This window comes from Cinclus cinclus, chromosome 14 (assembly GCF_963662255.1).
Source record: "Cinclus cinclus chromosome 14, bCinCin1.1, whole genome shotgun sequence".
NCBI classification, from domain to species: domain Eukaryota; kingdom Metazoa; phylum Chordata; class Aves; order Passeriformes; family Cinclidae; genus Cinclus; species Cinclus cinclus.
The window spans coordinates 13,039,672-13,065,687 of NC_085059.1; the positions used below are offsets into that span (position 1 = coordinate 13,039,672).

The 26,016-nt window shown below is 38.5% G+C and overlaps 1 protein-coding gene across 1 annotated transcript in view; it reads left to right on the forward strand.

Annotated features, from left to right (window-relative positions):
* Nucleotides 1-26,016, forward strand: part of SPOCK1 (SPARC (osteonectin), cwcv and kazal like domains proteoglycan 1) — a 272,294-nt gene that overhangs the window by 59,975 nt on the left and 186,303 nt on the right. The window contains exon 3 of the mRNA XM_062501909.1: nt 23,268-23,276. Coding sequence (XP_062357893.1) covers nt 23,268-23,276 — 9 coding nt within the window. The remainder of the gene's footprint in view (nt 1-23,267; nt 23,277-26,016) is intronic.

The following is a 26,016-nucleotide window of genomic DNA, read 5'->3' on the forward strand; positions in this document are numbered from 1 at the left end:
AAGAGAACCAGGGAAATACAGTGGATGTTCCCAGGAGAACTGCCCACATCCCCAGTGCAGAATGTGGGGTGGGAAATGAACCATTTGTGTCCAGTGTGACACAGATGTGACACATCCTGGTGTGTCCACATGCTCAGTGCCTTGGGAAAAGATTAAGATTTAGGAGTGTAATAGGCACATTTACACATCCTGAAGCAAATAATTCTGAAGATTATAATAATAATTTTCTGAAGATTATTTTTAATAATAATCTGAAGGTGTTTCAGCCCACCAGGACAGGGCCCTGTGCTCCTGACCCAGACAGGACAGTGGGATGCTCTAGCACAGGGAGACTCTCACTGACTCAGAGCAGGTTTTGGTTGTCTTGTGGGAGGGCATAGCAGAGAGTGAAATTTATAGGAAGCCTTCATTTGGGTTATTTCAGTCAATATTGGCATTAACTCTTTCATGTTACAGGTAGGACTCAAGACTGCACTGGGGTTTTTTGATCATAAGATCCCTCACAATAAAATAGCAATATGTTCAACTTCAAATGTATCATGTCACAAGTAGCTAAGTGCTTCAATTCTAGTACCCAAACTTAGATTTTGAAGCGGTATTTATTTACTTATTTGTCTAAAAATGTGGGGAAAACTTTTTTCTGCTCTAGTCTCCCATTTTCATCCCAGAACAGCAGGACCTGAGCAAGATAGAGGGGCTCTCTTGAGAGCAAACAAACCAGTAGCTACTCATAAATTGAAGATAGGGATGTAGTGGCCAAGACAAATAAAACTCACCTCATGACTTAAACTTAATTTCTTGAACCAGTCCTTTTTTACAGTCTCTTGGGAGGAATATCATCATTACGGAAAAAAAAGATTTTATTGGGGTTTTCAACACTATTTGACCTTTTGATTGAACATTTCAACTACTAACTTAAAAGCTGTGAAACAGTCACAGAGCTATTTCTATATTCACTGTATTTGTGAGTTGTCAGTGTGGGCTCTTCTCATAGACTGGGATGAAGAGTTTTATAAATGCAGGTGGTCTAACACAATAAAATATTAACTTTAGCACATGCCTTAATATATTAGTTATGTATTACATGTATCATTAATGCATTTAGTACAATATATATTAAATTGTATTAACCTGGATAACAATAACTAGAAGCAATTCTTCCTTTATTACTCAAAACTCTGGATGACCCTATTAATTTTGATTAGATGTCATCCATGGGTGTCTGTACATGCAAGGTATGGTGGAGAAAATAAATCAATTTTTAAGACAGAAGTAACCTATATTTAAAGATAGATTGCATGACTATTATCTGATGCTATGTATTAAGTACTGTTTTTCTGTTGCATCACATTTTACGCCCATTCTCTATGAGCTGCACAGATGAACAGTAAACTAAATTTTCTCTGCCCTGCTAATCATAGAACTGTGTGTTTCTGCACTGTTTTGGACAAATATTTTATGCAGAAATTTTTTCATTTCTTCCAGCAAACACCAGACTATTTAAGGAGAAATCAAATCTTTTCTGAGTTAGTGTTTAAAAGCAGAGAATGCACTTAAGCAAAGATTAGCTGTGTCCTGCTAAAATCTATCACCTAGTTATGGACATTTAACCTTCATATCCCCAGATGGTGAGGAGGTGTCTTATGATGTATTTTATGCTGTGTGCTCTCTGACTCCTTGGTTAACACTATTAAACTTCCAACAAAAATGTGTAAATATTAATGAAAGCCCATGTTACAGTCCGTTCGGGCTGTCTGCCAACTTATCTGTGTAGCTGGCAACAGAAAAAGTATCTGCCTGTCCTTTTGGATTAATCAATATTTAAGTATCTTATGCAAAATGAAAAATTTTCTACAGGAAAATAAACAATTCCAATGCAAAGCAGGGATCTGCACCCAGTCAGGGTTCTCCTTTAACCCCCCAGTGGGAATACACCTGCTCTTGTGGACTGACCTCTTACCTTTGCTTCAGCTACCCAGCCAACTCACCAGAAAAGCTCAAGCCTCCTGCAGTCTTAGTTACTGGCATAAATATCATGATGTAATTTGGGGGTTTGTTTTGGTTTGATTTTATAACTGGAATTTTGCTAAGGGTTAACCGTGTTTTGCTTTTTGAGTAGTTCTGGGGTATGGAAAGGTGGGAAAATCCATCCCTTAGTGGCTGCTTTGAAATGTTGTCTCCTCTTTTGATTTTATATTCTTTTAAAAAATCTTTGAAAATCCCAAAATATCATGTTTATAGTTTATTCTGTCTTCAAGAATTCCTAAACAACACAGCTTCTTGATTGATCAATAGCAAGAATTCAGTTCATATACCCAAAATCACCATCTTCGGTTCCTATAATGAAATAATTTTTTAGACCAGTTTTGACACTGCTGATCTGTGCTGCTGTCACTACCTGCAGCAGCTCAGTGGCAGTGTCTAGAACTGATGCAGTATTTCCATGTCATCACAGCCATTCCTCACTTACCACTGCAGCATGAATGAGAAATAGACACACAATTGCAGTCCTGTCAAGTGATAACCTTTGCCTTCAGTGAAATCCTAGCATCAGTTGGTCAGGATTCTTCCCTGAGTGTTTTGAGTACTGACCTCTGGAATACTCCTTCACAGGGGTGTGAGACATTGATTACCATGTGTCAGGGTAGCACAGGAGACTTAGTTTGGCTTTTCCCCATCTCGATAATCATGTTTTCTTCAGAGAATCTCTATAGAGTAAAAGATCTTCCTAAAGTGTAACAAAAATGCTGCATTAACTCCAGTGAGTAGCTAGAATTAAATCCTAAAATACTTTGTAAAATTTTAAGTACTTTTAAGATATTTAGGCTTCCTAGAAGCTAGCCCCTTTTTTTTGGTCTTGTTTGTTTGTTTGTTTGTTTGTTGTGGGTTTTTTGTGAGTTTTTTTTTTTGTTGTTGTTGTTGTTGGTTTTTGTTTTATTGTTTTTTCTAACTGTGTCAAGTGAACTAATTTGCCACAGAATGAGGAATAGTCCTACAATTCTATCATGTTTGTTCATTTTGCTTGCATCCCTTGTCAGCTGTGGGCCAAATGCCATAACATTAGACTCACAGGTTTGGAATTGGAGAAAATATGTAAGTCTACAGTGTCTGCATTGATAGCTAGGTTGGAATAAGCAAATATTCACTGAGCAGCAAATTAATGAGGCTTGGTTTCCTACAGATTTGTGCCGTGTGAAAGCTTTTCCAGCTTTCATAGAGGATCAGGCATATGAATAATATATATGTTCATACCACAGCCTCTCCCTTAGTATTCTATTAGAGACAGCTAGAAAAGCTCTCTTCTCATCCATTTCTCCTGTTACATGTGATGCTCCCTGCTCTTTCACCACACTGATTTAAAATCAGTCTGTGTATTCAGAGCTTGGTGGCTTATACGCAAACCCCAATGCAGAAAGAATGTTTAAACACCATATCCTTAGGAAAATATACTTAGTGTATATACTGCTTAGTGTAGCTGTGAAAAATGAGGGAATTGGATATTGGCTGTTAAGGACAAGTCTTCACTGAAAGGAGCATCAAACATTGGAACAAGCTTCCCAGGACAGTGGTGGAGTCACTGCCCCTGTAGGGGTTTAAAAGTGTAGATGTGAGACCTGGGACATGGTTTAGTGGTGGCCTTGTCAGTGCTGGGTTAACAGTTTGCCTTTATGATTTTAGAGGGCTCTGTTTTCTTGATTCTGTTGTATGTTGAAGTGTTGTAGAATGAGAGATCTGCAGTCCCAGCAGTGGCTGCACATGGTCCCTGGAGCTCAGATCACAGGATGTTTAGCTGTGATAGGTGGAGTGAAGAGCTGCAACAAAGTGCCCAATTAAAACTAAGCTTTTCAAGTCCTTTCTAGTGTTTCCCCTGAAATAGTCGCCCTACCTACAAGGTTTTCTTTCTTCTTTGTTAGTTTATAGCATTGAAGTTCTCTCACAGCTCAAGAACCTTTGTTACCCACACATTTATTATCTTCTCAGCATCCTGCAGAATAACATCCAGAAGCAGCTGCTTTCTGCAAACTGTATCTTATCTTGTATGTCTGAGCTGTTGAGTGGACTGAGAATGACTTTGGTTCAAAGGAAGGGAGGAATAAGAACCTGCAAAAGCACCTTTATATATGCAGCTGACAATGCATATTGTTCCATACTTTGTATCAACTATATCACATTTTACGTTTGTACCACTATTACTTTGGTACCATAATTGCATTTCATGAGTCTTCACTCTGATGTTATTAATGGCTATCATGTTGGCAAGTTAATTTGGATACAGTTATTTCCTTCTTCTAATACAAACAAGATTTGATTAATGAGAAACATTATGACTATTCAATGGGCCCATTATTGCAGTTGTGTGTTTGCCAGCGTGTATTGATGGCTGGAAGAGGCATTGTGTGGGTTTTTTTGCTTATGTATGCATTTATTTCACTTGCATTCTGTGTTTTAAATAACAGAGAATTGCTAAAGTAGGGAAGCAGCAGTAGAAAAAAGTGTTTAGAGCTAGTGATTAAGTTATGGGAGTCTGTTACACTCCAAGGTGTGTGCAGAGAATACGGAGACAGTTAGAAAGCCTGGTTATTTCCATAGTGTTTTAGAAGTTCAGTGTTGTTCCTTTTCTGAATTTGTGCCAGTGTCAGTGATGGAATATTGATGTTCTAATGCTAATACTCACTGGTACCTCCTGAGCTGAAAAGGTATCAATGACAACATTAATGTAAGTACAGAAATAGTCATCCTGCCTGCTTATAGAAAGGCTGAATTATGAGAAATAAATTGATTGTGTGTATCACGTAGGGTGTTCAGAGCTGAACCTGTAATCTTTCCAGTTCAGCCCACTCCTGTACCTTCATGGTTTTCTGACAGTTAAATCAAACTGCACTGCTTTTATGCTTGGTTTCTGTCCAACCTTCCTCCCACCCCCAGATATCTGGGTTTGATTTGTAGGAGAAGGTGATATATGCAGAAATCCTCCTATGGAAATACTTCAAGTGTTTTTGGTTTTTTATTAACAGGAACATTGCTAACTTTGAATCTTGGTTTAAAAATTGTCCTTATGGTTTCAGGGAAGAGAAGGTAAGAATATTCACTCATGATATCACTTTCCAGTGTTTCTGGTTGGAATCTTCAATAATTTTAGGAGTCTAATGAGGACTTGACCCTTTACAGCATCAATACATGCTCCCTCTCAGCAAGCACTGAACAAACCGTTATAAACTCAAAGCAAAATAAGAAGTTGTGAATATGAAAAGTGGAACAGATTCAAGGAATGCCACATCTCTGTTAATTTTCTGTACACCGCATAGCCTTAAAAGTAGAACAATGATACTGTGTCCCTTTCTGCCATGAATATATTTATTTTTATTTAATATATTTATTTAAGATTTATTTATCTATATTCTAATAGATGCTGATAGCTACTGCTCAATAGCCAAACTGAGTGAGAACATGAGGATCAGGAACACTTTTCAGAGTCTGCATGGTCACTCCAGTGTGCTCCCTGCAGCTCTGAGGCACGAGTATAATCCAGTGTGCAGAGAATAATAATAATACGTATGTAAATTCTAGGCAGTGTGATGTGTTAAGGTGAATTAGAGAGAAATGCAGAGGATCACTTTCCAGTGTCTTCTGGTCAGGGACTGCAATTTACAGATGCCTTGTACAATTTGAACAGCCAGACTGTTCTGATGAATTTGGCCCTTTAAGTATATAAAAGTATTGCGGTGGGTGCTATTTTCTATGCAATAGTGAATTGTAAGCCAAAACATAGTTTTAAGCAAAGAAAACACTCTTGTAATTTCAATCTTCTTAGATGGAGAGGGAGCTGAGTTCTTCTCTTTGTCCTTCTTGCTCAGAGGCTTTGCAGAGGGCTCTGAGATGGCCCCTTGGGTGTATCCCTGTAGCAAATTACAGAAATGCCTCTGTGCCTTGAGAAGTGCAGAGAGTAGCTCAGTACTGGTCAGTGCCACCTGGGCTTGAGCGATTCTCAGCATCCTCGAAGGAGATCCAGCTGATGGATAGGAATAGGAGGCAGGGAGCAGAGTTATCTCACCCAACATTTTAATCGGTGCAGTTCCTTATCCAGGAGTACTCAGCCATGTGAGTGCTTGTGCTGAGACAGGGGAGAACTGGTACAGGGAAAAATGGTGACAAAGAGAGTGGGGCTGGTCTTTTCCAGCCTGTGTCAAGTTCAGGCAGCTGTGTTCCTGCCAGTAAGGAAGTAAATATTGCCATTCTTCCCAATGCAATGTTATCTTGCAGGGTCTTCAGCCCAATCCTTGTAGAGTAGGACTCCTTGTAGATAGGACTCCCAGGTCTGAAAGAAGTAAACAGAATACAGCAGCAAAGCTCTAGCATGAACCTTTTAGAAGAACAAAGCATCATGAATAAAGAAGATGGAGGGTTTATTCCAAAAATTACAGCATATGGTTAATCCATTTCACCTCTGATGTTATCCAGGAATTAGGCTGTCAGTTTTGGCTAATCTATGGAGGTATTGATATTATGAGCATCATTCTACTGTCTCAGTGCTTACATATCTGTTGTATAGTGGGGAAGAAACATATCTAATTTAATTAGTTCAATTTATGGCATGAATGGGTTTAGGAATTATTATATAGTGGATGCTTACTTAAGGGAGACTTAATTATTCATTTCTACATTTGGGTGACAGTAACATTGCCTCACCAGAAATACATTCCTGTTAAGCTTTATAAGTATTAGTTTCTTCCACTGAGCTTTATAAAAATCTGATGAAAGAAAAATCTGATGCAGACACAGTAAATTACCCTGCTCCAACCTCACACTGAGATTGAGTTTAGGAATGATTAATGTGCTATAGATTTCTGTAGCAGGTCAGAAGACGCAAAGAAAATGATCCCCTCATTCTCACCAGGACACAGCAGCTCTAGTGTTTAATATGTTCATCCACTCTTTGTCTGTCTCAAGGGTATGAATTTGGAAGCCAAAAAGGCATTTATCTTTTTTCTGTGTAGAGAAGGGAGAGGATGACAATTAAATTACATAATGGAAAGGCTTAGCCTCTGCAATTTGTATTTGATCTAAAAACAACTATTATCTAAGAAAAATTGATCAAATTCTACTTTTGGTGATGTCATTACTACCCTACAGTGTTAACTAGACAACATGAGTGTGACTGAAGAATCTTTTTCTGGTTTGTTTCGTTGGGTGTCTGCAGTTTAATTTTACTGATTAAGAGCAAATCCTGAGAATTAAGTGGGTGGTTATTGGGATGAAGAGACTGTTTTCTCAACACTTCAATTCATGATGTCTCTCTCCTTCTGTCTTGTGTGAATTGTGGCAACAGTTTCCATTAGAGTTTGCTTAGATAAACCTAGAAAACCTAGATTTTGTAGCAGAATTAACTTTTCAGTACTAGATTAGAGTGCTTCACTTCACATACCTGGGACACGTCCTGTCCTGGGAGAGCTGGAAGTACTCTTGCCCCTGTATGGCAGTGTTTCCACAGCAAACTGAGACTTCTGTTCCTCTTGGGGCTTTTCTTTCTTCTGCCACGTGATTGTCTATAGAGCAAGTTGATGTTCTTACAGAACATCACAAAACCTCGGAGATAGATTATTCTAGTAAGAACAGCTGGGTGGGTTTTCCTGAACAATTAGTCGGGTTGTACGCAGGCAGGACTTCAATTCAATTGACAGACAGCTGCAAAGGTGCTTTTGCAAATATTAGAGGAAGCAATAACTGGTCTTTTCTCAAAATACTAAAGTTTTGTGTCTCAAGCCAAGATATATTAGGTTATCCAGGTAGTTGTTATTTATACAGTTTTGTTGGAATGGTTTAAATTTTGTGTCAGCCACTACCCCTGGAACATGATCTTCCTTCTATTAGCAATGATTCCACTCCCCATGGCCAACTTGAATCAGGAATGAGCAAAAGTCTGAAAGCCAAATAAACCTGTGTGTGTTGCATAACAGAACTCAAATAACAAGGAAAACTGAAGTGAACTTGGCTGGAAAACCTTTTCAAAGAGAGTGGAGGGCCCATTTGAAAAATCTTTTTGCAAACAGCTGACTTGCTCATAAATTCAGGCCCAGTCAGTGGCCGGGCTGCAGCAGAGCAGTGAATCTCCAGAGCTTCTGAGCTGTGTGTTGGTGTCCAGGCTCGAGAGAGCTCCCGCATCAGTACTGGTTGTGGTGCTGCTCCAAAATCCCCTGAGTATGTCACAGGCCTGTGCCAGCCAGTATTGGATACAGGGTGAGTGCCAGAGCTCAGTGGCCCGACTCTGGGGGAGACCTGTTAGTTTCTTTTAAATCTTTTCCACAAAAGAAAGACATTTTCCTTTAGACATACATGTTATAGGTATGCTTTCATTTTATCAAAATATGTCCTTTTGTTATCTTTTTTTTTTCCAAAAAAACCACCCCCACAGACCCAGATTTTTATCTGCTGCATTTTACATGTCTAGTTTTACTCAAACAATAAATATAATGTTTCAAATAAAAACGCTAAGGCAAATGCAGGACATATCAAAGGCATTCCTCGGAAATGTAACCTGCTAGCCTATTTTTACTTTCTTTTTGCTTTTTTTCTGAAGGAGAAGATTTGTTCCTGAAAAATATTTTTGGATCACTACATGGTGAACTCAGACACCGCAGAGTCAGTATGTAAAAACAGCCTCAGTTCACCTGCTTTCAAGGTTTAGTCACCTGTCCTCATCTGGATGTCAGAATTTCAGCAAATCTGTTCTATGGGAATATTTAGCTGCTTCTTGAGCACTGCAGTGCAATATATTCACTGTTCTGTCCTGGTTTATTTGTTTTAAACAAATTCTCTTTTCTTGCTTTTGATTGGCTAGTCATCATCAGAAATTATCTGTGATGTTTCTTGATCAAAAGTGGATGCTTCAGAGGAAAGGGAACATGATGTTGTCACATTATTTTTGTTGGGAAATATATATCTTAGTTGTTATCAGACATGATAGTCAAGGTTGTGTTAGGATCCAGTCATTTATGCTGCCATACCAGATGATCACGTCAAATTAATATCTTTAAAAAAAGTAAAAATAAACAGCCTTTTCCTTTCCCTTTCCCAGTGTTCCTCTCAGTAGCAGACAGCAAGCTATTGAAATGAGTGGAGTTTATGGATGGCTGCAGAGGATGTCTCCGTTCCCACCCTGTACATATCCATCAGCCTCTCTGCAGCATTTTCCTGCAGCAGCAGGGGAACAGACAATCAGCCCCACCCCAGTGGAGTGCTCTGATGGGATGGAGAGGCTGGACTATGGCTTTGTGTAGGCTTGGAAATGCACTGGAATAGGAAGTAATTTTGGAACTTGAGCCGTCAGAGGCGTTTTATGGGAGTAACCACCCCCTGCAAACACATATATCGAAACCCTTGGAGGATTTAGAGTGAAAGGAAATGTACTATCTAATTTTTGGTTGTTTTTAAGGCAAAAATTGCTTATTGCAAAAAATTCAGTACCCATTAAAAAATTTGCAGACTCTACCTTACCTAATCAGACTTCCTTACATCATCACAGCAACTCAATTTAGAATACAGTTGAACATAAAAAAACTTTTTTCATCTGTAAATCACTTTCAAGAGCAGAATCAATCATCATGCCACTCCAAAGCTCCAGTTGCTAAAGGGAATATTGAAGTAAACAAACAATGTTAAGAGCTTGTTTAGCATACAGAAGTGTAGGTCATCACACTTCAAATGGAAGAAAATGGTTTTAAGTAGAATTGGGTATTTTGTTTGTTTATATGAACTTGACACAGGAGATGAAAGGTCCCCAGAAAATCCCCCAGATTCTTTCTGAAATTATTTTGTTTTGAGTGATGAGCTAAAATAAATAATGTTGACATATAAGGCAGCAAGTATAGCATGATTCTTGCTTTGGAAGGATTTTTCTGTTGATTGTACATCCAGGCCTGCTCTATCCATTTCCCATCTCAGGATTTTTTATTTTGCTATGCATTCCAGAAAAGCTAAGCATACTCTATGACAGCCAGGAGAATATATATGATGTCTATAAATAAAGCAAATATTTTAGTTATCAACCTGCTGAGCTGCCGATATACCTGTTGTAGCTCAGTGCTTAGAGGTGTCTCACAGCACTGCACTCCAAAGAGCCAAGCAAGTTTTGATATTTTAAGAGTTGTGTTGAGAAAACAAACAAGGGTCATCTCTGGGATTTTGAAGGGTATTTTGGGGTGTTATGATTTATCAGCATTTGGATTTGATAATCTTATCTGCTAAAACTTGACTAGGTCACTTGGGATTAGCTGCTCCTGAAGGACTGTTTCCCAGGTGCAAGCCTGGAAAAGGAGGAGATATTTTTAACTGCTTAAGGAGAGAGCTGGGAAGGTGACTGTCAGAAGCAAGAAAACTGTTCATGTGGGAAAGAGAAGAGTCTGGTCAGCTACATGTGGAGAACAGTCACGCACATCAGGCAGAGGAGCAGACAGAGCACAGGCCATGTAGGTGAGTTAGAGAATAAACAAAGGCCAGCTGCTGCCTTTCAGGGAAAATGATCAGTTTTAACTGTGGCCAAGCTACCTTTGAATCTCACCATGCTGACTGTGGAAAAATAAGTCTCGAGATCAATGTTTTGTGAGCAGCCCATAAAACCAAAACCGTGTAGCCAAAATCCTTAGATAAGGGATGAGAGACCTTTCACTGCATTCCTCAATGCTCCCACTCACTTGCCCTTGGGGCCAGCCCAGCCCAAGCTGCCCAGGACTGCAGATGTGCCCTGGGGCAGGGCTCTGTGTGTGTTTCCACGCCTGAATTGCTTTCTGCAAAGCAGCAATGGAGCAAAGCATGTTTGCAACCTTCACCATCAAAGAGGAACCTGACTGTTTAAGTAACACATGGGAAGTGATGGTAGATTAGAAGCACTTGGAGGGTTTATTCTTAGTGAAGTGGAATTTTAATCCATTAAATTAAAAAATATACAATGTTATCGACTAACTAGAATGGACTGAAAGTAGATTCCGATATAATCAGTGTGGAAATGCTGGAACTGTAATAAATTGAGAAAGTTATTATGTTTTGAGCTCACTGACAATAAAGCTGTTGAGGTAGGTCTAGGGGAGGTATTGTAGCAAATGTCCAACTTTCTAAGGATAAGTTCTGGTTTTCTCAGAACCACTGGATGATTAAAACTTCAAACAAATAAACTACATTCTAGTTTGGCTTTCTCTAGAAACTGATGTTGTCTGGCTTTGAAATATAAAATAGGAAGCACTCCACTGCCTAGTTGATGAGTACTATAGGTTCAAATAAGCAGTTTTCATCAGAACACTGAAAAATAGGTGAAGAATATGAATGTGGTAGGATGGTGAAGAAAGGCAAGTTTGTGTGAACACTCCCTAATTAATGAATTTTTGGGAAATTCCTCCAATTCTTCTTTTATTATAAAGACAGATAAGAAATAGGCATGTAACTTTGTTTTACTCTACAACATAAGCAAGTTATGAATCACTGGTTTTGCCAGTGCTGTTGCTGCAGATTGCAGAAAGGAATCTTTCTATGCTTAAGCATAGAAAGAAGTGTTGTAAATTCTCAGCCATGACTTTCCATTATGTATATATAGAAAGAAATTAGGTGTTATTTCTTTATTATGTATTCTGTTCTCATTTCTGTCACTTTTACATCTGTACAAATCTGTTAATTTCAGTTCACGTACTCTTGATTTATATAATCTGTCCCAGTGAATGCAAGGTAAACAGAGAGAAATAGGTAATTAAAGATATCAAGGACATTTAGGAGAGAGAAATTCTGGTGACAATCCATCAAATGCATTGGGACGGACGGTGAAAAATCATGGTATTTCAGTGACAGCCAGAAGTGAAATAGAAGGCAGAATAGGAGTTGTTTTTTTCTGACATAAAGAATTGCCAGAGTGAAAGATAGTGAGAATACGTTGGAGATGGGATTGCAGAAAGCCAAACAGCCAGGCTAAGCTCATAAGTTGGGTGCATATCCTGAAGAACAAGCTAAAGATATTTATTTGAGTGAAAAAAGGAAAGAGACAGAAGAGGGTTAAATGTAAACTCTTTTACTAAGAAATGGACCATGGGTGGCTGAAAGCCATGGCAGAAATTTAACAGATCAGTAAGAGGAAAGGAGGTTTAGCCTGATTGAATGCAAAACTAAGAAGAAAATCTGAGCCAAGGTGAAGAAATGCAAGTAATAAGAAATCCTTTAGGTAGTTGCATACTAATGTTGAAGCAATAAGCTCAGGACAAAAGCAACTGCTAACAATCTTCAGTAAACACTCCTTTTGTTGCTGGAGTTGTCAGCAGTTTCGCAGAAATCTTTGCAGTGTTTGTAAACCACAGAACCACCGAACCTTGCAGAAAGAAATAAAAAATGTACAGGTAATAGTGCAGTTCTCTTTAATGTCAATGCAAACCTTTAGGAGAAGAGCTGTACAACTGAAGGGGCTCTTAGAATGAAGGTCTTAAAATCCAGAATTATGAAAATTTTTGATTTATTATTTTTTGCTTCCGCCCTTATTTTGAAATGTTGATGATTTTTTTGAGGCAGGAATGTGAAATTAAGGATACAGAACTAGATACAATAAGATGTAAACCAGTCAGTAGAGGCAGTTTAAAAGGAGGCAAAGGGCTGCAGTTGACAGTGTAATTGCACAGATATGGTAGCCAGGAAAGCACGCTACAGGGTCGCACCTTACAGTGACAAAGAGTTACACAGAATATTGAATATGGTTGTTTTAAGTTCTAAGTTTATTGATTTAGTGTGGGTTTTTCAAAAATCAAGGCTCCCTTTTTTTTACCCCATTTATAGATATAGAGAAGAGGGGACTCACTGAGACAAAACATGGCCAAATAAAGCTGTGCTGTTTCCTGCAGAGATGCTGGTGTGGGATGTATGTTTATTCATCCTTCTGAGCAGATGTGGGATTCATTGTGGCCATTTTCTTCAACCTTTTGATGGGTCTTGTCATGTTTAATGACACTTCATTTTTGAAAGGATAGCTGCTGATATATAATGGTGCCTTCCAGCAAATTTGAGGATCTACCAGCCTGTTTCAGAGGTGAACTACAGATGTAATCTCAGAAGAGGGTCTGCTATAAGGAAAAGAATGATTAAAAAGTGCAAAATATAGTCTGTTGGCAGATGGCTCTTGTGGTTCCTGCTTGCCATTTTACTACTGCATTGTACTTCACCTTCTGGATTCATCTCCCACTGGGTCAGACTTTCCCCTCACTTTCTCTTCAGTCAGTATTATTGCTCATCCCACAGCAGTTCAGCTCACATGATGTACATTTAACTATCCTCTTATTTAATCAGGATCTATTTTAGTCCTTGAAAGTCTTGAAGTAGTGTGCAGTGAGCACAGGGCATTTCTTCATTAGCATTTTTGTTTCCATCCCCGTCTACCTCAGAAACAAACCTCCCACTTGTTTCCAGTCACTGCACTCCTTCCATTGCAGAGCACATGGAATGGGTTCTTTATTGATGAAAGGAGAAAACAAGATGTGTTTGGAGATATGTGAACCTAATAGCTAAGAGATCAGTGCAGGGGATCAGGCTGGAGCTAGTCTGCTGTAAAGTGTGAACTTAAGGAGCAGAGCAGATGTTGGATCCTCAGTGTGAATTATCCTGGTTTGCTAATCCAATCCCCAGGCACCCTGCTCTTGTTGATGTAGGTGTCAGAATCTGCACTGTAGGAGCCTTATCTGTGTATCTGCTTTCCTTCCATAAGATACAGCTGCAAACCTGCTTGTGAAAATTGCCACTGTTAAAGGGTCTGGTCCTTCCTCTGTCACATAAATGCTTTTCAGCCATCACATGTTCTCAGTCCTCTGTTAAGAAGTGATACACTAAACCATAATTTGCATTTTATTAACTGATTGCAGGATTCCAACATGAAAACAAGCACGCGCTGTTTCCTTCGAACACTTTCCTTCCTTCAGTGTCTCAGCATGGTTAAACCATAATTTTCTAAGGACTAGACAAACTGGGAGATCTAGAAGAGTGTTATATAGGGCATATTTTTCCAGTTCTCCAGCAAATATTAAAATTCCCTAGGATATTTTTCATTCATCTGTTTTTTTTGTTTTTTTTCTCTTGAATTCAGATTGCAGTTTCCCTCACAAACATTTCTCAAAATACTTGGGTGAAAATGAGTTCACCTCTGTTGAAATATTCCTCCAGCTCATACTGTGTTTGACTGAGCTGACAAATGGCTTGACAGCCTTCTTGGAACCTGCCAAAATACAGTGTCAGGAATGACAATGCCATGCAAGGTAATAATCTAAATGAATGTTGCTGCAGCTGAGCAGTCACATTCCTGACTCTATATAATTCAGTTAGAACGAGGCAAGTCCCCACATGTTTGTTTGTTAGCAATTGGAAAAGTTTGGGCTGTGTTTCCCTATTAATATATGATTACAATTCATATTTCATGGTTAGCTTGGAACAAATTTAACACATTTCAAATTATTCCTTAAATAACGGTGCTGTATTTATCTGTTCAAACTCCATTGGAGCAAGAGCTGTTGTTACTTCATTTCTCAGAAATCCCAAAAATACATGAATTAGAAGTTTCATAGTATTTGTGGAGATGATTTTAATCTTATGGAGTATGGAACATTAGTGGGTTTGAAGTGTAATTTCCAATGTGAGCTGTCTGAGAGAACCTACAAATAGACATTACAGCTTTAATGCAGAACTTATCTTCTCTGCCTTACTAAAATGTGTCTCCATGCCATCAATATTTTAATGACACTCTATTATCATAGAAAAACAGAATGGTTTGTGTGGGAAGAGACCTTAGAGATCATTTCATTCCAACCCCTGGAATGGGCAGGGACACCTTCCACCAGAACAGGTGGTTCAAAGCCCCATCCAGCCCAGCCTTGAACATTTCTAGGGATGGGCCAGCCACAGTTTCTCTAAATTGCCAGGTAATTTAGAGTGTTATACCTTGTAGTGCATGTTTTCAGAGATCCTCAGCACATTTCTTTAATTCCATATCCTGTAGTTGCAGCTGCTCTCTCGAGTACACATTTCCTTTGATTTTATATCTCTAAGGTTTGGAGATTAACTACACTGCAAGTTTGAACTATTTTCTCAGTTGTTAGAATTAAATAACTAGTAGTACAAGACCTCAGGTGTAAAATTACAGCTGATCAAAATGAAAATGTTCTCTTTTTCTTGAAGAATTCTCTATGACCTTCTGTACTCTTTAGATGTCTGTCAATGCTGGCTTTTTCAGGTTCTATTCTTTGCTGAAATGCTTTTGGTTTTCTTTAGACGCATTTCATGATTTAATCCCTTCAAGAGTGAGCAACTACAATGTTTAGAGATCAGGAACAGATTTCTATTTACAGCTGAACAGTTCAAAAACTTTGAGATCTGGGAGCTCTATATTCTCTTGAGCCACAAGGACTTGCTTAGAAGGTTCCTGGGATTGGAAAATAAAGATTTGCTACAACTTTCTTTCTCACGTCATTGTTCACTTCATGCCACACTACATACTGACCTTCTGTCACTGATGCAGAGGCTCATGTTCTGGCAGCCTCAGGAGTGCATTATATCTTCCTGCAGGAGACTCTTTCAGATGTGTGTCCTTGATCCCAGTGCACGCTACTGGAAAAAATGAAAGGTCACTTAGTTTTCTCAGTTTTATCTGAACTTAGCTTGAGTGTTGCTTTATCATCATGATCACAGATGTAGAAGCCTAATACAATATATATTTCCTGTTTATAATTTATCCTTTTTTAAAGCAGCTCTGAACATGTGTCAGTAATTGATACTGAATGTTGTTTCTGGAGTGCTATGTGAAATTCTCTATGTACACAATTACAAATCTTAGATGATGAATCAAGTGTCAGTGCAAGCATAAATAAAATTATCAAAGTTTCTGAAAACATGTAACACCAGTGAATTACCTTTGAACCTTTCTGCTCCTTTGTTTGATATGATTCTGAAACGGAGAGTCCAAATATAGCAACATAATGGGGGTTGTTATTGACTTCAAGCTGACATTATAATGTAGGATTTGCAGCAGTACTTTGGGGTGAGCCCTTCTGGGGTAAGTGCTTAGTGTATGAGGGTTCACTGTCTCCCTCCCTCCTTGAGGAGAAGATATTGACATGGAGTAGAATCTTTATCCAGTAATGCTGGAGTTCCTGTGCTGCCAAGGAGTACCCTAGCAAAGAGAGGTCTGTCAATTAGAACACCTTCTTCATTGCAAACGCAAGAATTCTGTGGCTTAAAATGCTCAGCATGGATCTGAAGTTACCTTTGGACAGTGTTCTGAGGATTTCTTAAAAACAAATTATGCACAAATTGAGTGGTCAGGTGCTCTCTTCCACTAAAATAAAGTAGGCTCAAAGGTAGTGGAAATCTATGCTTGAAATCTATGTGAACATCAACAGCCTTGACATTTGAATCCCACTGGAACAGTTACTGCAGTTTAGCTATCTGATGCCTGAATCAGAGTATTTTGTTCCTTTGGCCTTTTTAGCTTACTTTTTTTATTATTGTTATTGATTACTTGAGCTGAATCCTTTGAAATACCATTCCAAAAAGAAGCCTGTTTCTTCTACAAAATATTATTGTTTCAGCCAGATCTCTAGTAGCAGTCACTGAGGAAAGGTAATTTGACATTGTTGCTTTACAACTGACACAGAAAATTAATTTCTTAATATTAATAAAAATCTTATTTAATCAGAGTAATAAATTAATGAGGAACTGTGAGTAAAAAAAGTTATGTTTGTGTATCTGCAGTGATTTTTCCGGACATGGATAGAGGTAACACAAGTCTGTCAGTAACAAAAGAGCATCATGAAGGACCCTCCTGAATGAAGGGACTCTACTTGTGTTACCTCTATCCATGGAAGTGTTCAAAGCCAGACTGGATGGAGCCCTGAGCAACCTGGTCTAGGGGGTATCATCGTGGGTTGGAACTGGATGACCTTTAAGGTCCCTTCCAACCCCAATCATTCTGTGATTCTGATGACAGAATCAAGCAACCCCAACTATTATGGACACTTTCATTACATGATAGCATTTATAAACTGAGCAAGGTACTTAAAATAAATTGCTGGGTGTTCAAGTTGTTGGTGACAGCCAAAGTGAGGAGCCTTTACCTGAGGGGGAGCAGCATTTCTGTTTGCAGCAACTGCTGCACGTTTTTCACTGGTTTGCTCCTTAACCAGCCCTCAGTTTTGCATAATGATTTTTGATGTAGTGTTCTTTTTTCTTTTTTCTTAGCATGGATAAAATGTCAGAGACAATTAAGAAAATGATGTTATAAACTGGAATGGAAACTGCACATTTGTAATGGCTCACAGGGTTTCTGATCTAAAATGTGTACAACCCTCTCCCATACTCAGCAGCTGGTTGTGTCATGGACTGGTTGCCCATGACTGCTTCTTCCTGATGCAGTTCTAAGAAATTTCAAATACTGGCTAAAAACTGACTAAGGGGCTATAAAGTTGTCCTTTTCAACAGCAGCACATTTGATTTCACCTTTTGCAAAGGTTTCTTCAACAGTATTTGGAACTCGATTTTCCTTGAAGCTACAAATGAAGTAAAGAGAAATGCCTGTGTGCTCACAGGAACAGTGCCTTGCTCATAATCCAGTATAACTCATACAGTCTCTTTCCAGTCATTAGTTATGCATTTAAATAAGTATTTGAAAGACTTGGGACATTGTAACTAATGTAATTGTCTCTACAGAAATGTGTCCCTAAATATCAAAGTTAGATAAGGTGATTTTATTCAACTGCTCTTTATTGCCTTGTATGTTTTGACCAATAGGGTTTGTATAGCTAAGTGGAACATCAGTATTTTATGCATAACTTTTATTTTATAACTTTGATATTAGGAGAATTATCACTTTATTTCATAATGAGATTATGCTCATTATGGTAAATGTAAAAAAAATCATATAACTCAGAACAAATTTCTGAAAACTTGTAAAATAAACCAAGAACTAGCAATGTACATAATCATTATGCAAATTGTTATTTGCTGTAAAGCAGTTCCCATGTATGAAAGCAGTGGTAGCATTAGGTTTTACCACGTGGGTGTTTTTCTCCAGATACAACCCCACAAATGATCAGCTAAAAAGACCCAGTGATTGTGTCAAAAACAGCTACTGCAGATATACTGTCAAAGCAACAAGGGTACTGAAAGTGAAGTCACATTGCCAATGGCTTTATAACCTTCAGGTTAATGTGTTTGGCTTTCAAGCTGCCTAAAAACAATTGCTTTCTAAGCACGTAATTTGAATTTTGACTGAAAATTAAGGTGTGGAAAGAGTTTAGCAGCTCTCCTTTCAAGGTTTTCAGTATTACCCCTGTTGAGAATATGATTTATTAACAATACTGTTCTCCCTGCAGAGAACCTGCAGGGGCCATTCCCCAATAGTATTTGCAATTATAAACTGAGATGAAGGCATAATGGTTTTGATAAGTAGAAAACAAGCAAATGATCATGTGAGGAAGCATCATTAGGCCAGGCTGTGACCTGTGAATCTTCATGTCACATGCTGGGCATTTCTGCTCTTTTTGTTCATTAGCTGGGACCTTGTAAGACTCACCAGAGGCAGTGAGTTAACCTGACTATCCAGCTGGGAGTTCATGCCTAGTTCAGAGATCAGAAGTAATGCTGCTTGGAGGAATTGCACCTGGAAGGAGAGGGAATATATTTTTATTACCTCTGGCTCTGTTTCTTCCTTGCTCTCTGACTGGGTGCTGCTCAGCTGGGGAGAGTGGGAGAGGGCAGTTCCCATTCCAGTGTTCAATCTGGCTTTGGAGCTGTGGCACCTATGACAGCACAGCACATCCAGCCCAGCCAGGTCAGTGAATCCATCCCTTGGGAGTTTTGCCTTTCTGGCCTTGTGAGAGCTGTCCAGCCTGCAGCATAACCTGCTCTGACCAGCGGGACACGCTAAAGTGTGAAAAGCTTTATGAACACGAAGTTAGGGAGAATTACTCAGTTCAAGCAGGGGTAACAGGCTCTTTAGCACATGCCAGTGAGAGGAAGAGTTCAGGCAGAAGTGCGTTGTAGCTCTGTAGTCAGTCTGCCAAAAGGGAGAGCAACGAATTATAAAACCAAGGCACTTGGTTTTAAAACTCTGCCACCCCCCTAGTTTTAGGGATTTCAGCACAAACCTGCAGAGATAGTTGTGTGATTGTCTCAGCCACCCAAATACATCAGCTCTTTCAGCCATGTGTGCTGGCACAGGTCTGTGCCACAGCAGCTCTGTAGCTGCTGGCTCACAGCTGGCCCTCATTCATCCTGCTTGGGGCACAAGCAGGGAACATAAGCATCTGTTTGCCCTCAGCATTATAGGCATATACTCTGGCTTCATTCTTTTGGATAAATGAAGAGTGGTTTAGGGTTCTTTAAGAAATATTTTTAATTCTTACTGTATTTGTCTTTTTGCAAAAAAAACCCCTAAAAATGTAAAAAAAATTAAAAAAATAGTAAACCTTCCCCCCACCCCCCCAAAAAAAAGCAAACAAAAACAACCAAAACAAAAACAACCGACTTCAAAACCCAAGACAGCAGCAGGAAGATTTTTATAAAAGCCCATGTGATTGAGTTGTAAAGAATGACAATTTGTATTCTGATATGGGCTCAGGGGTAAGGAATATATTTCATTTTTTTCCAAGTATTTTAATTCAAGTTTTAAAACTGTTGCCACCCCAGTGAATGATTGTCAGTATGGGTAAGAAAAGTCTATGCTGAAAGTTTCCCCTGCCACTTCCTCAGTATTGCTTATGAAAACTTCTGGAAAAGTCTTTCAGTAAAACAGGAGTAGCAAAACTTCTTTCCTAATATAGCAGAAAAAAAAACCCCAACCAACAAAAAAACCTTTTAATTTTTGAAAATAAGAAACCCAGTAGTATTCTGGGCCATTAATATGGCCAGAAGAAGTTGGGTTTGTACATTAGTGGTAGTTGAGTTAAAGTCTGTGTACTGAGAATTCGAGTCTTATGATAAATTTGAGACTGTAAGATACGGTCAAGGATCTTTTCAATGCCATACACATCTGAGGACTCACTAGGATGTTATTAATAAACCACTGTTAATGTACTTGCCATTATATATGAATCTAATGTGAAGGGTTATACTTTTATCAGTTTGTTACATTTTTATTAATGACAGCATTTTAGGCAGGTCCTGACATCTGCAGAGTTTTTATTACATGTGACACTGCTTCCTACTCCAAGGATTCTCTCAGTGTCACCACTTAATCTTAGGAGCTTTTTCAGTAAACCCAGGTATTCCTGGCCTTTCTGGGACATTTCTCCCTAAACTTAAAGCTTTCCCATGCAAAATTTAAAACTAAATAGCTCCAGCACCAGCATTACTAATTCACTAAGCCAAAGCATCCTGTTTGGATGCAGTTCTCTGATTCCTGAGAGAAATCACAGAATTGGTTAGAGACGTCTTAACAAAGAGATCTCATTGGGGAGCTTTGTTCACTGAAGTACTCAGTGGGTAAAATACATTCTCTTCTTCTTAAGCAAATAAAAACAATAAATAAATAATGTGTAATTTGCTGACACAAGCTATTTGCTTAATACAGGCAATAGGCTTTGAGGAGATATTTATGATAGGCTGGATTGACTTTAGCAAGCAGCAGCTGGTGCTTTAACACTGCTTGGTGTTGGAATGATCTTCTGCACTGCAAGGTAGAGAGGCAGAAAATGCAGCTGCATCTTTCTGGAGCTAATTTTGACAAAAGCAATGAGCTGGTAATTACCACTTTTTCCAGCTGGTCCTTATGAGGGTAAATGGTTTATTCATAGATGGAAGGTGAAAGAGGGAAATACTAAGCAGGCTACAAAGCAGTTTTAATAAATGTCTCTCCTGGAGGTACTGAGAAATTTAAACTTGTGTTAGCTAGGAGGGGCTGGGAAGGAAGATTGCTTCTTTGGGGGGTCTCAGTGAGTCCTGGGGTTACTCCTTTGTGTAGCAGTTTTCTCAGGAGGGGTCTGTGATGAGGCTTTCCTGATGATTCTGTACCTTGCAGGCTCCTCTAATTCTTGAGGCATCGTCCCAGGCCTTGGGGGAGCAAACTGAGCTGAGCTGGTTCTGAGAGGTACAAAGTCAGGGGAATGTATTCAGTCAGCATCTCATTTCTTCTTAAGTCATACAAATAAGTTATAAGCTCAATTAATGCAATAAATATAAATATTTATGAACCCATTTAGCTAATGTTTGGCTGTATTTATAAATAAGAGCATCCTGCAAGAGCTTCTTTTTGACAAGTAAATAAAGTCTAGAGAGTGTTTGTGTGTTAAATTATCCATGCTTCATTAACTCTTCCAAAATATCAAGTTTTAGGTAATAACTGAATTCAAAGTGACAAAAGAGTAGGATTAGTGGAAATAACTTTAATATTTAAACTTCAGGAAAACAAGAAGCTGTTGTTTACTTTCTTAGTTGGTAGGGGAAAAGGGGATAAATGTATTTGGTTTTGCTATTAATTTATTTTTTTTTTAAATCTATTGTTCTTATAGTGATAGAAGGGGTAATAGGAGAGAAAAGCAGTCTCATATTAATGTCCTGGTCTTAGGGATAATTTCTATTTGCTGATTTTTCTGAGGTGACTAACAGGAGATTGTAGTAGACTTGGGTCTACTTCAAGGCTTGATTTTTTTGCAAATCAGAACCCAACCTATGATTTCTGATGAATCTAAGTGTTCTGATGAATAAGATTTTTGAAAGTTTTGACTGTTACAAACTTCTTGTGAACATGCCCTTTGCATACTTAGTTTAAGATATGATCATTGTCTTGATTGACTTTGCTGATGGCTCATCCATCAAGCTGGCTGAATTTGACACCCACATATTAAATGCTAAAAAATCATTTTAGTCTTCTTAAGAAACAACAATTTATTATGCACGATGTGGCAGAATGGATTTTAGAACATGGTGCTAGTGATGCCAAGGTCACTGTTCTGATCCCCATGTATGCCATTTGCTTAAGAATTAAACCTCATGGTCCTTGTCAGTCCCTTCCAGCTCTGTGATTCTGTGAAAATGTGTTTGCTCTAATCTCTTAATTGCTCAAACTAACGTAATAAAAATGCAATGAAGAACGGAGGCCCAAGTCTAGCAATATATATTTGCTTTTATATTTTCTTTCATTTGTTTTGTTCACAGCTGATTCCTAAGTTAGATATCCTGAGGGTAAAATCTAGAAGGGTTCCATGATGCTAAGTGGTGAACAGATGCAGAACTGAAAAGGCAGGTCCTGTCTCAAGTCTTGCAATTTAATTGGGGTGGGGAAAGTCACTGGTGAACTTCTTTCTGTGTGGGGGGCCCTGGGCTCCCTGCCTTGCTATCCCAGGCTGTTGCCACCTCAGGCAGGCAATAGACTTTACAAAGGGGGCAAAAAAGAATCTTGCCAAAGATTCCTTACCCGACACCTAGTGACAAGAGAAGAGAACAGAGCTCTAGATTTCCTCAAGAATTGCATTGGGCCCCATTTGACAGGAGCTGAATTTCTTTTCCTGAAATTGGAAGTTGAATATTTAACCTGTGATATGAGACTCAGAGTCCTTAAGGAGCCAGCTGCAGAGGCCAATCCAACCCATCACTTTTCTATAACACTGAGTTGAGCTAAGGGAATCAGATCCAGCCTTGGCTTGCAGTATCAGCTCTTCTCTTTTCATGCATGCTTTTAGGTGTGCAGAGTCCCTTCAGTTCATTAAAAGATAGGCTTAGTCACTGAACCATGGGCAAAACCTTCAAAGTGTGAATTCTGTGGAAGAGGAAAGATTTTTTTAAAATACTTGTTCATCAAAAATATTTCTCAGTTGCTGTCACCTGCTGTATTGAAGTGGCCCTGTGCCTGGTTTTGCATTCCCTTCAAAGTCCATCCAATAAACAGTCTTTAAAGTCAGCTAGGAAAAAAATTTAAATCTCTCTTATACCAAGATTGTACAGATGAGTGTGTGAAAAACACTTTCTAGAAATCTTGCTAGCCAGAAGGGAATGATAAAGCCTTTTTTTGGTGCTCTACAAGAAAGAAACATATTCCTAGAATGGCATTTGGCTAATAATGCAGCAGATAAAAACTATGTCATGGCAGCAGAGGTGGAAAGGGCAGAAAAGAAAGAGAGAAAATTGCTCCATTTGGGGGTGAAGGTCATCTGAAATAAGTGATTTCACATTTAAAAGGCCACAAAGGAGATAATTGATGAATGTTAACCTAATTTTATATTGCTTTATTTCATTCTTATTTCTTTTCTCATTTGTAATGCTTACGTGCTCAGGAAGTTGAGGTAGGTTTCTCAATTTTAACTTGTAAATATCTATAGACTGAATAAAAATATTTACAATATGTAATAATTCATTCTATATTTGAAACTGTTCTGAATAATTGTTTATATTGTTATAAATGAAATGCATTGATACTTGTTAATAATTGTGTTAATATTGATTAATTAACATGTTAATATGAAAATTGAATAAGTTTCATTTGTTACAGAGGGCATAAGGGATTTTCAGCACATTAGTATCAACCCTAGTAGAACACTCAGAAATGCACAGATTTCTTTCTGTTGGGAAGGTCTTTTACTGAATGGGAAATTTAAATTTCTTTAATCAACTTGATTTATTTATATATATATATATAATATATATGTATATATGTGCTGCTTCTCTCTTGGAAGAAGTTACAGTGAAATGATCATACTCCTTGAGAGAGTTCCACCTTCTAACAAAAGTCATTTAGGGATATTGTTATAAATCTCAGCCCCTACCCGAGTACTGGCACAAAACCCTGTTTGCTTCTGAGTCAAAGCTTGAGGTGTGTACTTAAACGTGACACAGATTTTCTGCTCACCATATCCACAGGGTGAGTTTCACCTTTATGGTGCCATAATCCTTCAGACTCAGGTCTTGCTGCTATTGATGCTGAAATGAAGCCCTGGTGCTGTATTTTGTGGTGTTGTGATTTAATCCAGGTACCCAACTCACGCCCTCACCTCTCCGTTACCTGGGTGGCATAGGGACCAGAACTGGGGGGAAAAAATGGTAAACCCCATGAGTTGTGATGAGAACATTATTAATGATGATGATGATGATGATGATTATTATTATTATTATTATTATTTTAATACAATAATAATAATAATAGTAATAAAGACAAGTAATGCTAGGTACAATTTTCACCACCTGCTGAGCAGTGCCCAGCTGCTCCCCCAGTACGGACCATCTCCCCCAGCCAACTCACCCCAGTTTATATTCTGGGCTTTAAGGTGTGGCCTATCCCTTTGGCCAGTTTGAGTCACTTGTCCTGGCCATTCTTCCTCCCGGCAGCTCTCTGAAGAAACCCGGGAAACTGAAGAGTCTTTGGCTTGAAGTAAACACTCCTTAGCAACAACTAAAACATCAGTGTGTTATTGACATTATTCTCATCCCAAATCAGCACTGTATCAGCTGCTAAGAGGAAAAATAATTCTATCCCAGCTGAAACCAGGACAGTTGTCCAACTGGCTTAAGTTACTTTGAACTGCTATTGACTGTATTGTTCTAATGTATGTAGAGTCATTATTTACTCCTATGAATAATAATGGGATTTATATATTGAAAAATCTCAAAGGTTTTCTCTATTTCACCTTTTAGGGTTTTCTTCTCCATATTTTTTCTTGTGTATTTTCTATGTTATCACATTGTGGTTTCAGGCACATTCTAAAGTAAACATAATTTCAGTTTTCAAAATGGAATACTAAACAGGTCTGCATGAAGGAGAAGAGGAGGAATAATAGATCTACAGAAGAGATGGCTGTGTTGTAGGTATTTTTGTGAGGAAGGTGCATTTTTTTTGTAAAATATCCCTTTGACACTGAAATTGAGATAAATCCCTTTTCCAATCCTTATTTCAAAACAGGTTTCATATGCCACCAGCATAAGAAATCCTTGTTGGGAGTTGAATTATTTAATAATTTCTGTTAAATAAATAGATGCTGAAAACCCAGCAGCAAAGCAACACCTTGGAAAAAATGTAAGCAGGCAAAAAAAAAAAAAAAGAAATAAAAAAAGAATATTTTGTTGCTGAAGAAACTTCTGCTATAAAAGCTAAAAACCCAGCACATGCTGAAAAGTGATTAATGCTTGGTAAATTTAGCAGTACATCATCATCAGTTACAAAGCATTGTATAACCATGAGGGGGTTTTGTATTAGCAAAGCTGTGAAATTCAAAGGCAAGCCTGTGATTCTATTTCTGATGCCAACCCTGTACTTGTGAAGAAAAAAATATGGATACTTTTGATGCATCTGAAATAAATTATGGGTAATAGTCTTTGCTGTTATTGTGGAACATTATCACTGTCCATGGAGTCAGTATGACACTGAGCATGAACATACTGATTAAAAAACCCCATACATTTCCTCCTGCCAGTCATGCAGAATATTTTGATCTAACCCAGCATTTGCCCATGTTTGCCTGCTCCAGAGCAGGCAGAGAAGAGCAGCAGAACAATCCTGTCCATAGTGTTCTGAAAGGAACGTGAAGTGCATCTCCTGGTGTTCACTGAGTCTGTGGAGTCCTCCCTCCTGTAACAGCCTGTTCTGAACCCATAAAGTCGTGCCGACTGCGAAGCCTCCAAAATATTCCAGGCTAGGGTGACTGGATAGCCATGAGAGCATGTGAAATTCGGTGTACTGGAGATAAATGGCAAATGAAACCCTATGGAAGAAATAATTTAGATGTCTTATTCACACAGATGGGTTTTTAGTTACCGTCCTGGCAGGAAAAAGAAATCTCAGTGTCATTCAGCTTGATGAATACATCTCTTTAGTGACATCCCTCAGGAAATGAATATAGAATGCTGGCTATATTAAAAAGGAAACAAAGATTAATACACAGAAAAAATGTGACAGTTTTGTAGAAATTTTCTATGCTCCTCAAGTCAGATAATTCTCTTATCACATCCTCTTAAAGAGGACACAAGTGAGATACACAGAGTATGCTGAAACTGATAAATCAGTTGGCCTTAACTCTCAGTTCTTCAGCACTA